This window comes from Acomys russatus, chromosome 18 (genome assembly GCF_903995435.1).
Source record: "Acomys russatus chromosome 18, mAcoRus1.1, whole genome shotgun sequence".
NCBI lineage: Eukaryota > Metazoa > Chordata > Mammalia > Rodentia > Muridae > Acomys > Acomys russatus.
The window spans coordinates 28,781,725-28,795,155 of NC_067154.1; the positions used below are offsets into that span (position 1 = coordinate 28,781,725).

The 13,431-nt window shown below is 36.2% G+C and overlaps 1 protein-coding gene across 1 annotated transcript in view; it reads right to left on the reverse strand.

Moving 5' to 3' along the window:
• Diaph3 (diaphanous related formin 3) overlaps positions 1 to 13,431 on the reverse strand; it is a 453,079-nt gene that overhangs the window by 230,997 nt on the left and 208,651 nt on the right. The window contains exons 19-20 of the mRNA XM_051160890.1: positions 10,269 to 10,363; positions 5,564 to 5,665 (exon numbers count right to left, since the gene is read on the reverse strand). Of these exons, the coding sequence (XP_051016847.1) occupies positions 5,564 to 5,665; positions 10,269 to 10,363 (197 nt within the window). The remainder of the gene's footprint in view (positions 1 to 5,563; positions 5,666 to 10,268; positions 10,364 to 13,431) is intronic.

Sequence of the window (13,431 nt, forward strand, 5' to 3'; positions counted from 1 at the left end):
AAAGCCCTGCCCTACAGTGACACCAAATGGTAGCAAATCAAAATACAGTGTAAAAATGGGACATTTGTGTGATTCAATTTCCTATAAATGTTTGCTTCCTTTGAAGATCAGGCAGATTAACAGAATTAAATAATATGGAGATAAATACTAAAAACCTAGAGTTTTTAATCAAAGGAAGTCTAGTATACCAAGCTTCAAATGCAAATTTTTAGGTCTCTTTCCAAACTTCCAGCTAATCTTCTGATCCTGTTGAATATTTACATAAATCATTTTCACACAGTTAAAACCATGCCACTGTGAACACAGTGATATTACCTAATGGTTTATTGATCAAAAAAAAAAAAAAAAAAACTCTGCAAATATAAGAAACACAGTTGCACAACTAAGTCAGGTTACACTCCATGAAATGAACCTTTAATAAGAAGCTGCAGTTCAGGTTGATGGGAGAAGACAGAATCTAAAGCAATATAGGCAAGTGATCCCATTAGCAAAAGTTTCTAGGGAATATATTTTAATTTCTTATGATGTAAATAGAAAAGAAGAAGAGGGGATATTACTGTATCTCCAGAAGAAACCAGTATCTTAATGAGCAATGTTTAAAACATCCACAGAAAAGGATTTTTGAAATTAGATGTCCTCTGCTAGAACTGAAGCTACTGAGGACAACATGATATTTAAAGACCAATTCAAACAGACGTAAGATCAACCAAGTCTCAGAAACTTCTGAAATAAGACCAGAACCTTCATTTCGTAGCATTCAATGGAAGTTTGTTCAGGTTATTTGGTGTATTTTTCACATACTAAAATCAGCTGGAAAACTAGAAACTAGTCAAATATCAGTAGGTTCTGAGATATCAAAATAATAAATTCAGAATACTGGATTTTAACTCCATATATTAAAAATAGCTACTAATTCCAGATATTACCTCCACATAAAAATTATGTCAGCCAAGGCAAGTGACAAATCGGCTTACTGCCCAGAATTCATCAGTACACACAGTAGTTTATAATATATACAATTACTATGTGTCATTTACAATAAAACAAACAATTGTAATGAATACTTAGCAAGTTAAGAACTGGGTATATAGTTCAATGATACTGTGCATGCTTAGGAAATGTGAGGTTCTAGTTCAAGGTCAAGCACCACCCAGTCGGCTATTCTCTAACCAGCTTCTGTATTACCTACCAGCATACGCCACTACACACCACACATGACTGCCAAGTGTGGAACATCTCGGAAGCTGTCTTGTCCATGTCCGTTCATAGGAGCAAATAAAGAGTTGATTCAGAAAAGGTGCCTAAGGTGAATTACTATAACCTCAACCGAGTAGCCAAATCCTTAATACTGTAATATATACATGTCTACTGCACATTCAGTTAAAATTCTTAGTTGGAAAGTCAGGTAGTATTGGCATTAAAGCATCTTGCTCCCAATTTCAAGGGAAAATTAAATGTAGACATGAAGATCTGTATTATCAGAAAGTTACTTACACATTAATTAGTAATAAATGTTCAAGGATATAATATGTGATGGGAATCAGGAAAATAGTTTAAATATCAATACATATTATACTTGATCTCAACCAAAAAGTTGAGAGACTACATACAGTATTTTTAATAGTCAAATTGCATACCAGAATCTAGAAAGTTATACCATAACATAAGAAAATCCATGTATATCTTTGGTCCATACTAATTTGTCTGTTAATGATATTGGTACCTAACAATTTGACTATGCAAATTTTGTACATTCGTTTCAATCAAATATTAAATGATGCCAATGGAAAGTAGTTTCCATTAAGAGCTGCATCTTGTTTGTTCTTACATAATTTCTGTAGAACATTAAAGTTATTGTATAATGCAAACACCTTCTGTGAACTTGCTCATCATCTGATGTTTGGATATGTATTTAAGCAGAATGCATTTTAGCAGACGTTTATAATTGGTATGAATCAGAATAATGAATTTACATACCTATCTCACTAGCAAGTAACATAACTAGACTTTAAAATAACTTTTGTCAAAATGAATATGCTAGCAGGGAGTCCTGTGAGGTATCAAGAAACTCAGCATAAGCTAGAGGACAAATTGTAAGCCCGCTAGAGCGAAATAAAGAGCTCCTGTCAAGAAAAGAAAAAAGAAACAAACAAACAAACAAACAAAAGAAAAAGAAAAAGAGATCCTGTCAAAGAAGGAAAGGAACGCAAGGTGGGCAGGGTACGGTCAGTGTAGGAATCATACATTGCAGTATCAGTCTACAGAACCCAAGAGAAAAAGCACAACTAAGAGCAAAGTCACCTATGGTAAAAACTGAATGAAAAAGAAAGAACAGGCTCCACTCAGGGGAGGCAGGAGACAGAGCTAGAGCACCCTAATTGCTTAGTTCACATCTTAAGTGATCATTCGAGAAGACCAACAGTACTTTAATTACATTAAAAGGCAAGTATATTTTTAAGACAAGATAAAGCTTAGAAATCTGAAATTTAGATAATTTTTTACAATTGCTACTCTAAAACTAAATCTCAGTGTCATAGGAATCTTCTAAACAACAAAATTATAATTAATTTTCTAAAACCATGAACTATCATTGATATAAAATTGATACACTGTATGCTCGTTGCTCCTTAATAAGTCATCAAAGCTAAAGTTGAGCTTTGAATTCACAAAGAAAAGAAAATTCCCATCATTCTATGATGTCTCAGATGCTTTGCCCAATATAATTTTTATAATATAAAGGAGTCTGGAGCTTTAAGAAGGTTTATCTTTTATTGGATGGGGAGAAAAGAGAGAGGTGACAAGAACAGTGAGGAGAGAGCTGGAGAAGGGGAACCAGACTAAAAAGACTGAAAGACAAGAGAACGGAAGCAATTCAGTTTTCATCAAAGTGGGTACCTTTGCAATGTTGATGATTAACTAGAAACTAAAAGGTGTTGTCAAGAACAAGGGTAACCAGCAGACAGCGGCAGCACTGTCCAAGGTATCCTTGGGAACTCTTCCAGCAGCATGTACTTCCCATGGCATCAGAACTAGGGCAAAGGTACAACCAAGCTGGTAGAGTCTTAGTCCCATACTCATAGTCATACAAGTTGTTACCAACTTGATAGGATCAAGAAGAGTGATTCTCAGCTTTCCTAATGCTGCAACCCTTTAATACAAGTCCTCATGTTCTGGTGACTCCCAATCAAAAAATTATTTTTATCACTACTTTATAACTGTAATGTTGCTACTGGTATAAATTATTATGCAAATATCTGTGTTTTCTGATGGTCTTAGGTAACCTCTGTGAAAAGGCTGTTTGACCCCTAAGGGGTTACAATCCATAGGTTGAGAACCTTTGATCTAGAATCACCTAGGATACACACCTTTGGACTTGTCAATAAGTGGCTGTTTCTAGACTGCTTTAACTGGTATGGCAAGATACATACTAAAGATGAGCAGCATAAGTCTACAACACCAGGTCCTGGACTGAATAAAAGGAAGAAAGGAATAGCCCTTTCCTGCTCCCTCTCTCCCTCCTCTTGTGATGCTATGTTCTCAGTTGAAAAATCAATGTGCAGGTGAGGCCCATCATTCTATCAGATGGCTCTTCAAGTGAATAAAAGGATGAAAGGAACGTGCCTTTCCCACTCCCTCTCATTCCTCACACTCTACCCCAGCTTCTTGATTGAGAATCCAGTGTGAACAGTGCTAGCTGCCCTGTACTTTTGCAGCCATGACTTCTGCACCATGGCCGATCCCATTCTTAATCTGTGATCCACAACAAACAATTGCGATTGTCAAGGGTTTTGTCAAAGAAAAATGTGAAAACTCTGAAAGTGTAAAATCCAATGGAAAGCTACACAACATCCACTCTAAATGACTACTCTAAAAGCATAGAAAGTCATTGAGATGTGTAGACTTTCGCTCTGGTTATCTTTGCAGTATGTGTGAATATTTATTTATTTGGTGTGAGGTGTTGATTTCTAAGTTTTTTTTTTAATAAAGAGGTTTATAAAAATTAATTAATGCTGCCAGGCAGTGGCACACGCCTTTAATACCAGCATTTGGAAGGCATAGGCAGGCAGATCTCTCTGAGTTCAAGGCCAGCCTGGTCTACAGAGCAAGTTTCAGAACAGGCAAGGCTACAAAGTGAAACCTTGTCTCCAATAAATAAACGAATGAATGAAAAACAAAGAAAGAAACAAAGTTTATAAGTCCCAAAGTAAACAAAACTCAGCAGTCAGTAGGAATGATGAAAATCCCTGTTTCATTCCCTGAATGCTCTAAATGCAGGTCATAGAACATTATGACCTAAGGGTGTCACAGGAAAAGAAACATAAAAATAAGCTCAAGAGAAAGAGCCTACAATATCTCAAGTATAGAATACAGATAGGCATGAAATGTTAGCCATCTTGAATCATCAACAATGTATCAAATTTAACTCCACTTTGTCCCAGAGGCTGTAAATATAACCTAAGATAGAAGCAAAAACATTAATTCATTATGAAGCAGTTCTTGCATTCTGGAAGAAATCCACTACTGCAGTATGAACTGGACATGCCTAGGCTCAGATGCAAATGTTACACTCACTCAGTTAGATAGAGTGATTTTTTTTTTTAAATGGTACTATAATTTGAAATTTTCGCCATTTTCCTTTGGTCTAATATTATATCAAAAATCCAGCCAGGTAGAGGTGGCACACACCTTTAATCCCAGCACTCAGGAGGCAGAGGCAGGAGGATCTCTGAGTTCCAGTACAGCCTGGGACTCATCCCAGGACAGCCAAGGCTACACAGAGAAACCCTGTCTCGAAAAACCAAAAACAAAACAACAAAAAAGATTATATCAAAAACTATTTGGTTAAAATACTATCTAATAATAAATTTTATAAGTATGGCAATAAAAATTGTTTAAGGAGACATTTAATAACAGTAAAGAACAATGTCATTTAGGATGACAATTACAGTCAACATAAAAAGGATCATTAATGCTAGGAGAAAGGAGCTAATAATGTTTGATATGAAAAATAATTCTGAGCTTTGAGTTATAATGCAGCTAATGTAGAAATCAACTAGTCTTTTCCCTCTAGGCCCCAATTTACAAAAGCAAGAAAAGGGAGAGAAACAAGATCAGTCGCCAGGTGCCTTGATGTGCCTTTGTTCAAATGAATTCATTTTCTCTTTCATTGCCAACAACAACAACAAACAGAATTTCTAATTTCAGTCTAAACTATGAGATGAACCCACATGGTGATCAAAATGAGAAATGGATTCTTGCAGTTTGCTAGAACTTATAGATTTATAATTGATGACAAATATACTATATTCAGAAGGCATGCAACTCTTGCTTTACATTTTGACATGGTATAGAAAATTTACAAACGTTTTTCAAAAGCTCTTTGGGGTTCATCTATGTCCCAATGTTCAAAATATTATTTTAAACCAGGACAATTTGTCACACATATCTTTATGCTAAATGTTAAAAAGGCAAGATGGCCATTAACTGCTTATATGAACAACAGAGCAGAATTGTTAAAACTTTGTTTTCTCTAGCTTGCGCATACAAACACAACAGTACTCACCACAATGGCAAACTGCTCAGGGTCACATAAGTTGTTATAATCACTCCTGAACTGGGACAATGAACTCAATTGCTCTTCATCAGGAAGGTGCTTTATTAAGTTCTAAAAATGAAAACCAAGAAAAAGTGCCTTCAGTATAGGCAGGTCTCGAAGTTTGGGAAAATCAGTCAGTAAACTGTGGAAAGGCAACCAGTGAAGAAATTAATCTTATGTCTTCCAGATAACCTCCCTTATCCTAAGCCTTAAGCAACAGGCCGCTCAGCTTGGAAACAGTCAATTTTACTTTCCTCTCTCCCAGAGTTATTATATATTCAAATCAAGCACTACTGAATATTTATTTGATTAGCTTATAATTGAGAAAGGAGAACTCAACCTATACCAAAGGAACAGCTTTCTCACCTGGATAAATATGATCCATTACATTTCAGCTTTAGGGAATTGAATGTCAAAAATCTCAGGCAAAGCCAAACATATTTCAGCACTTTACTCTGGGGGATCAAAGAAATCATAAGGTGCTACTGAAGCCAGGAGAAAGAATAGGAAAGGAAGGGAATTTTAATGCAGTGCTTAGGAGATTTAACCAGAAGGATCATGTTTTAATAATAAAAACTGAAAATACCTTTAAAAGTAAGTTTTCTGATGGGGAGGAAATGTGTAGAGGCAGTGGAGACAGAGGATGAGGAACACTGCGGATGAAATGGCTATGCCTGAATCTACTACAGTCTTGAATCCATGGGTTCCTTCAGCTGCTAAGACCCTTCTGCCATGTATACCACACATTTAACACAACACTTTAAACATAAAACAATCATGTCAACAAAGAGCTGGCTATTCCTGATGGAACTTAAGCAAATAAGCAATCCCATGAACAAAACTTACTCTAAGCTTTTATAACGAAATATAGAGGTATAAGAGGGTTAGTATACTAACGTTAAAATTAAGAGTAAACAGAAGGCTGTACATAGTCACAGCTCCAAATCATGTCTGCAGACTCCAAGCAAACCCAAATTCAAGCAAAAACAACAACAGGCTCTGCAACATGGTATGCATGTCTCTTGGCAGAAACAAAAACTGCCCCAGGTATTATTGGTTTTAAATAGTACTGGAGGGTGTTATAACTCAAAAGGAGTTACATCAAAGAACATGCCAGGGGTTCACTAAGTACCTCTGGATAAAACCTTGGTTGACTGAATAAAACAAACAAACAACAAAATGTACCGAAAAATGAAGTCACTTCTAATCCTAGCAAGGTGAACACAAACATTAAAGATATATGATTTTCCACCCAAATACAAATTTCTCATATTGAAAATGCCTGAGACTAAAAGCCTGGTTGCTATTTATCTCTTTTCTTCTGCTCAAGTTGCAGCTACATTATCAAGTTCTATATTAAAGGTGCCACTCAAATTCTTAGGACTGTTTAACAATGTTTATCATATCTCAGTAAATACTTGGGATTTTTTTTCATCAACATTTTACAGATTTTCACTTTAATGTTGAGGTGTTTAAATAAGAAAGACACAGGACTTCTAGGACTTCAAGCTAAACCTTCCTCTGCCCCAGGAACACAGTATGAATATAGTTTACCATCAGAGCTCACAGTATATTGCAAGCAAGACAACCACTATGTTATTCAGTTATCCTCTCATCTCTATGTCTATGGCTTGAGTTTTCACTTAAGTGCCTTTGGCAGAAAATACATGAAAATTATGTTCTGCTATTCCAATCTCTAGTTTTCAACAATCTCAGCGAAGCTATGCCTCTCTTACATTATCACCATACATGTAAATGCCATTACTCCTGGCAAAATAAAAAGTAAAATAAAGAAATAAAAAACTTCCAGGAAGGTGAAGTCTCTGACACTCATTCAAAGCCTTTTACACAATGTATACAAAAAATGTATTAGCAATGTTAATACATAAAGGATGGGATGCAACAGCCAAGCATTGGGCAAAGCACAGGAAGTCGTATGGAATGGTGCAGGGAATGATAAAGGACATGGAGGTGACAGGAGCACCGCAAGAAGACCAACAGAGTCAACTAACCAGGGACCAGAGGCTGAAGCATCAACCAAAGACTAGGCATGGACTGACCCTAAGCCCCCCGCCCCCACAGATATGGCCAAAAGACAGCTTCATGTGGGTGCCCTAGTAAGGGGGAACTGGGGCTCAGACATTGACTCTGTTGCCTGCTTTTTCATCACTTCTTTTGGAAGGATTGCCTCTCCAGGTCACAGAGGAGAGGATGTGCCCAGTCCAGATGAGACTTTATGAGCTGGCATGGGAAGGGTGCTCCCCTTTTATGAGAAATGGGAGGGGGTGGAAAGCGAGGGAGGGTGGAACTGGGAGAAAAGGAGGGAGGGGTCTAAGTTTGGGATGTAAAGTGAACATACTAACTAATTAAATTTTAAAAAGAAAATATTGTTAACTAGCTATAAAAAAAAATAGAATGGTGTCCGACAGTGTGGCATAAAAACTAACAAACTCCGGACATAGTTCATATGAATTGCATGTTAAAGTAAAGTGAAAGTACACAATGATACCAAAAATGGTGCTTATTACAGTCATGTCTTCCTCTAAACGCAGCTAAAACCAAGAAAATTTTAAAATTACATATAAGACTTCAAACAACATGAAATTCTCATTCTATAATGAATAAATGAAAGCCTTATATATATATCCAGTTTTTTCAGTTTTCAATTCATGCACTGCCTTTATGTTTATTAAACATTTTACAAAGAATACCACTTAGACCCAGGAAATGCTTGTTTACTCACCCAGAATCTATGCAAATATCTGTTTACACTGCTATAGGAATTAAAACTACAGTAGTGAATCAAAGGTACCATCAGATGGCCTTAAATTGGGGTGAATATCTTGGGGCATCTCGATGTCCTGTGTGTGTGTGTGTGTGTGTGTGTGTGTGTGTGTGTGTGTGTGTGTGTGTGTGTGTGTGTGAGAGAGAGAGAGAGAGAGAGAGAGAGAGAGAGAGAGAGAGAAGGGGGGACGGGATGGGTTCATGCAAAGGAGGAAAGAAGAAAGGTCCTAGGTAAAAGAGGAATATAGCCTCCTGATGCTGAATAAGACAAAACCAAAATTTTTCCCAGCACTCTACCAAAGAAATGCAGACCTGAAACCCTGAGCAGCTGAAAACAATGCTGGACTTCTTTTTGACAGCAATGCAAGACAGTGCATTTCATATTGTAAGCTGGTGTTGAACTCGAGGTGAGTTGTGGTAACAGCCAAAGGAAACTAGAACATTAAGAAATTATATGAAGCTGAACCTGCAGTGGACGTTAATTAAAAAATGCAAATGACCTTTTTCTTTCTCTAGTCCACAAAATGCACATAATTATCGAAAACATCCATGTAATCAAGTTAAAAGCTACTCTGTAAATATTTAACAAACTCATTACATGATATACAAATATGCATTATTTGGAAAATTTTTCTTTAAGGAACTAGGCATCTGCTCTCAGCAAGAAGCCACATACACAATAAACAGCAAAGAAGAAAATATAGTTAATAATAACAATAATAACAATGCGTCAGGGGGAAAATTAGTGCTTAAACGAAGGTTGTTGATTTGGGTAGTTTATGAGACTGTGAGACTCAGGGTACAAATGTCAAATAAGACTGCATGTCACCCAGACGACAAATAGGAGGCAGAAGAGGTAAAACCTGAAACTTCTAGAAGTTATCAGTTATTGAAAGACAAAAACATCCATGAAGTTTAACCATTGTTCACAATAATAATCTAAGGTGCCCACCACTTCATTTTCCTATGGTGTCCAACAAGGCCTCAGACTTTGGACTCTGCACTTCCCTGCCTCAGCCCCCCAGAGCATAGAGATCATATGCAAAGGACACTACACTTGGGTTTGTTAGTTTACTTACCCTGCCATTGTTTATAGTAAGTATTATTGCTTATATTTTACATATAAATATGCTACTACAATAATAATAATAATAATAATAATAATAATAATAATAATAATAATAATAATAAGTGTATTCTTGCAAGTGTATTCTTGTCAGACCACAAAATGGTAAACTGAATAATTTCTCTCATCACATAATGTGTTTTGATTGGCCAACTCTACTTTCTGTCAAGCGTTGCATACTAGACCCTTTATATAATTTTGGTTCAACTGGCTTCCACTAAAAACTCTAAGGTCAAGCCACATTTTTCAGAATTTTCTAGCCTTTGGAACAAATATGAGGACCTTACAAGCAAGCTCTAGGTTCTCTGGTAGCACAGTGATGCCAAGAAGGGTTGCATGGAAAGCAAACAACATGGAACACGCCCCTTCACTCATTTTTACTGAATCATGATTCAACAGCATAAGCCAATGACAAGCACATTTGGCCAAGGCTATAAAACAAATTTAAATTAACATGCCACTAGTCTTAACTGTAACAAAAAACAAAAACATGAATGTAAAATTAAAGTATTTGCCTTCAGAAAGAATCATTTAAAATAATTGAAATGTAATCATTTTGATAGCATTATATTTAGTTTGCAGTTAAGGGAAGAGGCAGAGTTTTATCTCCTGGCAATGCAGAAGTTATGCTCAAACTAATTATGCAGCAATGATTTTCCAGTTGAATGATTTGGGCTAAGAATTTTGCTTCACTTACAGATTACTATTTAATGAGAAGTTTGCAATGAAATATTGGAATTTAAACTGTGTCTGCTTGTTTACCTGAATCATAGACTCTGACAACTGTGTTTCATCCACTTCCAATACCATCATCTTGATTTTCTCATATGGCACCCGAAAAGAGGTCAGGAAGATTGCTGGGGGAAAAAAGGAGGGGGTCTTAATGTATAAACTAATAACAAGATGTGAGAGGTAATTCTATCTACATAAAATAGGAGTTATGCACACATTTTATAGAATTGATGTAGTTGATTAATATTATATTACATACACACACATTCCACAGAGAAAGAGACACAGCATGCATATGTGTGTATGCATGTGTATGTATGTATGAATATGTATGTATATATGTATGTATGTATGAATATATATCTTCTCCCCAGGTTAGAGTTGTTGCACAAGCACCCATCCTGCTTTCCTAAGTAGGATTCAAGGTTAACTTTTAAACCTATACTTGCCAACCATCAGAACAGTGGCAATTTTCAAGGGACTTAAAATATTTTTGATAAGTTATAAAAGCCATCATATTGTAAGAAAAATGATAAAAATCCAGGGATATGCACTTAATATTTCTCTATCCACATGTTACTGCCTTGTATAATATTTTCCAGCACTACTAAATAGTTCAAACGAAACCATTAAGAAAGCAGCTAAGCAATACACTCGCACTTTACAAGTACTAGCAGCATTATACTATTCAGAGGCACTGGAAAAAATGTTAGAGAAATAGATTTGCACTTAACTCCTAAACTTTTTTTCTCTGTTTACATGGTATTTTGGTTGTTTTTCCTTTTTAATAATTGATTCATATTACATCTCAATTGTTATCCCATCCCTTGTATCCTCCCATTCCTCCCTCCCTTCCGCTTTCCCCCTACTCCCCTCCCCTAAGACTGTGACTGAGGGGGACCTCCTCCCCCTGTATATACTCATAGGGTATCAAGTCTCTTCTTGGTAGCCTGCTTTCCTTCTTCTGAGTGACACCAGGCCTCCCCATCAAGGGGATGTGGTCAAATATAGAGCACCAGAGTTCATGTGAAAGTCAGTCCCCACTCTCCACTCAACTGTAGAGAATGTCCTGTCCATCGGCTAGATCTGGGTAAGGGTCTGAAGTTTACTGCACCTATAGTTCTTGGCTGGTGCCATAATTTGAGCAGGACCCCTGGGCCACAATCCACCTGTCCTAATGTTCTTCTTGTAGGTTTCTAGGACCCTCTGGATCCTTCTATTTCCCCATTCTCCCATGTTTCTCTCAACGAAAGTCCTAATAGGATGTCCTCCCCTCTGTCCTACTTTCCTGATAAGTGAAGACTTTCATGGGACATGCCGCTTGGGCTAGTGTCCAGATATAAGTGAGTATACACCATTTGAGTCTTTCTGCTACTCATTATGATCATTTCTAGTTCAATCCATTTGTCCTCAAATTTTGGAAATTCTTTTTTTAAATAGCTGAGTAGTATTCCATAGTGTAAATGTACCACAGTTTCTTTATCCATTCTTCTACTGAGGGACACTTAGGCTGTTTCCATGTTCTGCCTATTATGAATAAGGCTGCTATGAACATGGTTGAGCATATGTTCCTGTTATGTGCTGTCGCATCTTCTGGGTATATTCCAAGGAGTGGAATAGCTGGGTCTTGAAGAAGCCCTATTCCCAGTTTTCTGAGATAGCATCAGATAGATTTCCAAAGTGGTTGTACTAGTTTGACTAACTCTGAAACTTTAAAAACTTTATTTTAGAAAAGAAAGTTTCATGATGAATTAACACAGATAAGGGATGATAATATATTACTGGGAGTTCCGATATTACATAGGTTTATCTGTAGATTAATAGATATATGGTTGTATAGTGCAATAACTTTCAAGGAGAGACTTTAATGTATCTGCTATTATTTGCTGTGATTTAAATATAATGCTTTTGCCAGTGCACTCCCCCAGTATTCAACTGCCATGTTGCCACATTACAAACTGATGTCACTTCTCAGAAAGTCAAGGAAGTTCATTCATGCCTTTACTCTTAGCTCTTAAGAGGCAGAAGAAGAATGATGGCAAATTTGAGGTCAGCTTCATCTAACCAGTGAAATCTATCTCAAAAACAGACTTTTCTTGAACACCCTAATGACTTGAACCCAATAAATCGTTATTATTAAGTTTTTGATTACAACACATGATTTTGGCCTAGAAACAATTGGATAAAAAACACCCTTTATGCCTCAAAGAATGCTAAAACCACAAACTTTCTATTTTTAACCCTTTCTCATTCTTGAGAACAAGGACATATTCTATATTCTCACTATCAGCTTTATTTGTATATTTTTGATCCCAAGTAGTCACAAAATATGAATGATTATTATCAAAATTCTAAAAGCAGAAAAATAAGAAAATGGGTCTAAAATATCCAGATATTTATGGACTTGAAAGGGACCACTGGACGAGCGTTATCTAGCCATATACATATTGACAGTTGTTCAGGTGAGAATAAAATGCAACCATCATTAAATGTTGGTCGTTTGGTTCCCTTAGTTTTAGTTCAAATTATATATCACAGAAAGTTTGATTTTTCCGGTTAGCATTCTAACCCTTTGTTTTGTTAATTATTGATGTCATAGACTGTGTTTTGCCAATAGAACTTATTGTTTCTCGGAAGGTATTGATAATTCTAAGGCGTCTCCTTAATCTCACTGAGTTATAGGTTTCAAAACTTTACAGTCTCAATTTGCTTGCTTCTAAAACTAAACTAGTTGTAGAAGAATAACTAAAAATATGTATTGACAACAGAAGAGATAAATCAATGCATCAGACAAGCACCTCTCTGGATAGGGAAAAACCTCCTGGGGACAGTGGGCAAGAACTCCTTTCTAATAACATGACAAAGCATGCACAATTGATGAACTTAAGATAGAAGGCAAAAACAGATAGGGATATGGAGATATGCCTTAATATACAGAGTTTTGCTTACTGGTTAACTACAAAAATTATTTTAAAACTACAATGGATAAGCAGAAAATTACAGAAAGAATCACATAAAGAAATAATAAAGGAAAATGATAGGAACCTTCATAAGCAAATTGAGGCTGTAAATTGTCGAAACCCATCAAGACTATAATTCAGTGAGATTATGAAAAAGCCTTGGAATTATCAATAGCCTCTAAGAAGTAATAAATTCTCTTGCAGAAAAATTGTCAACAGAATCAATAATTAAC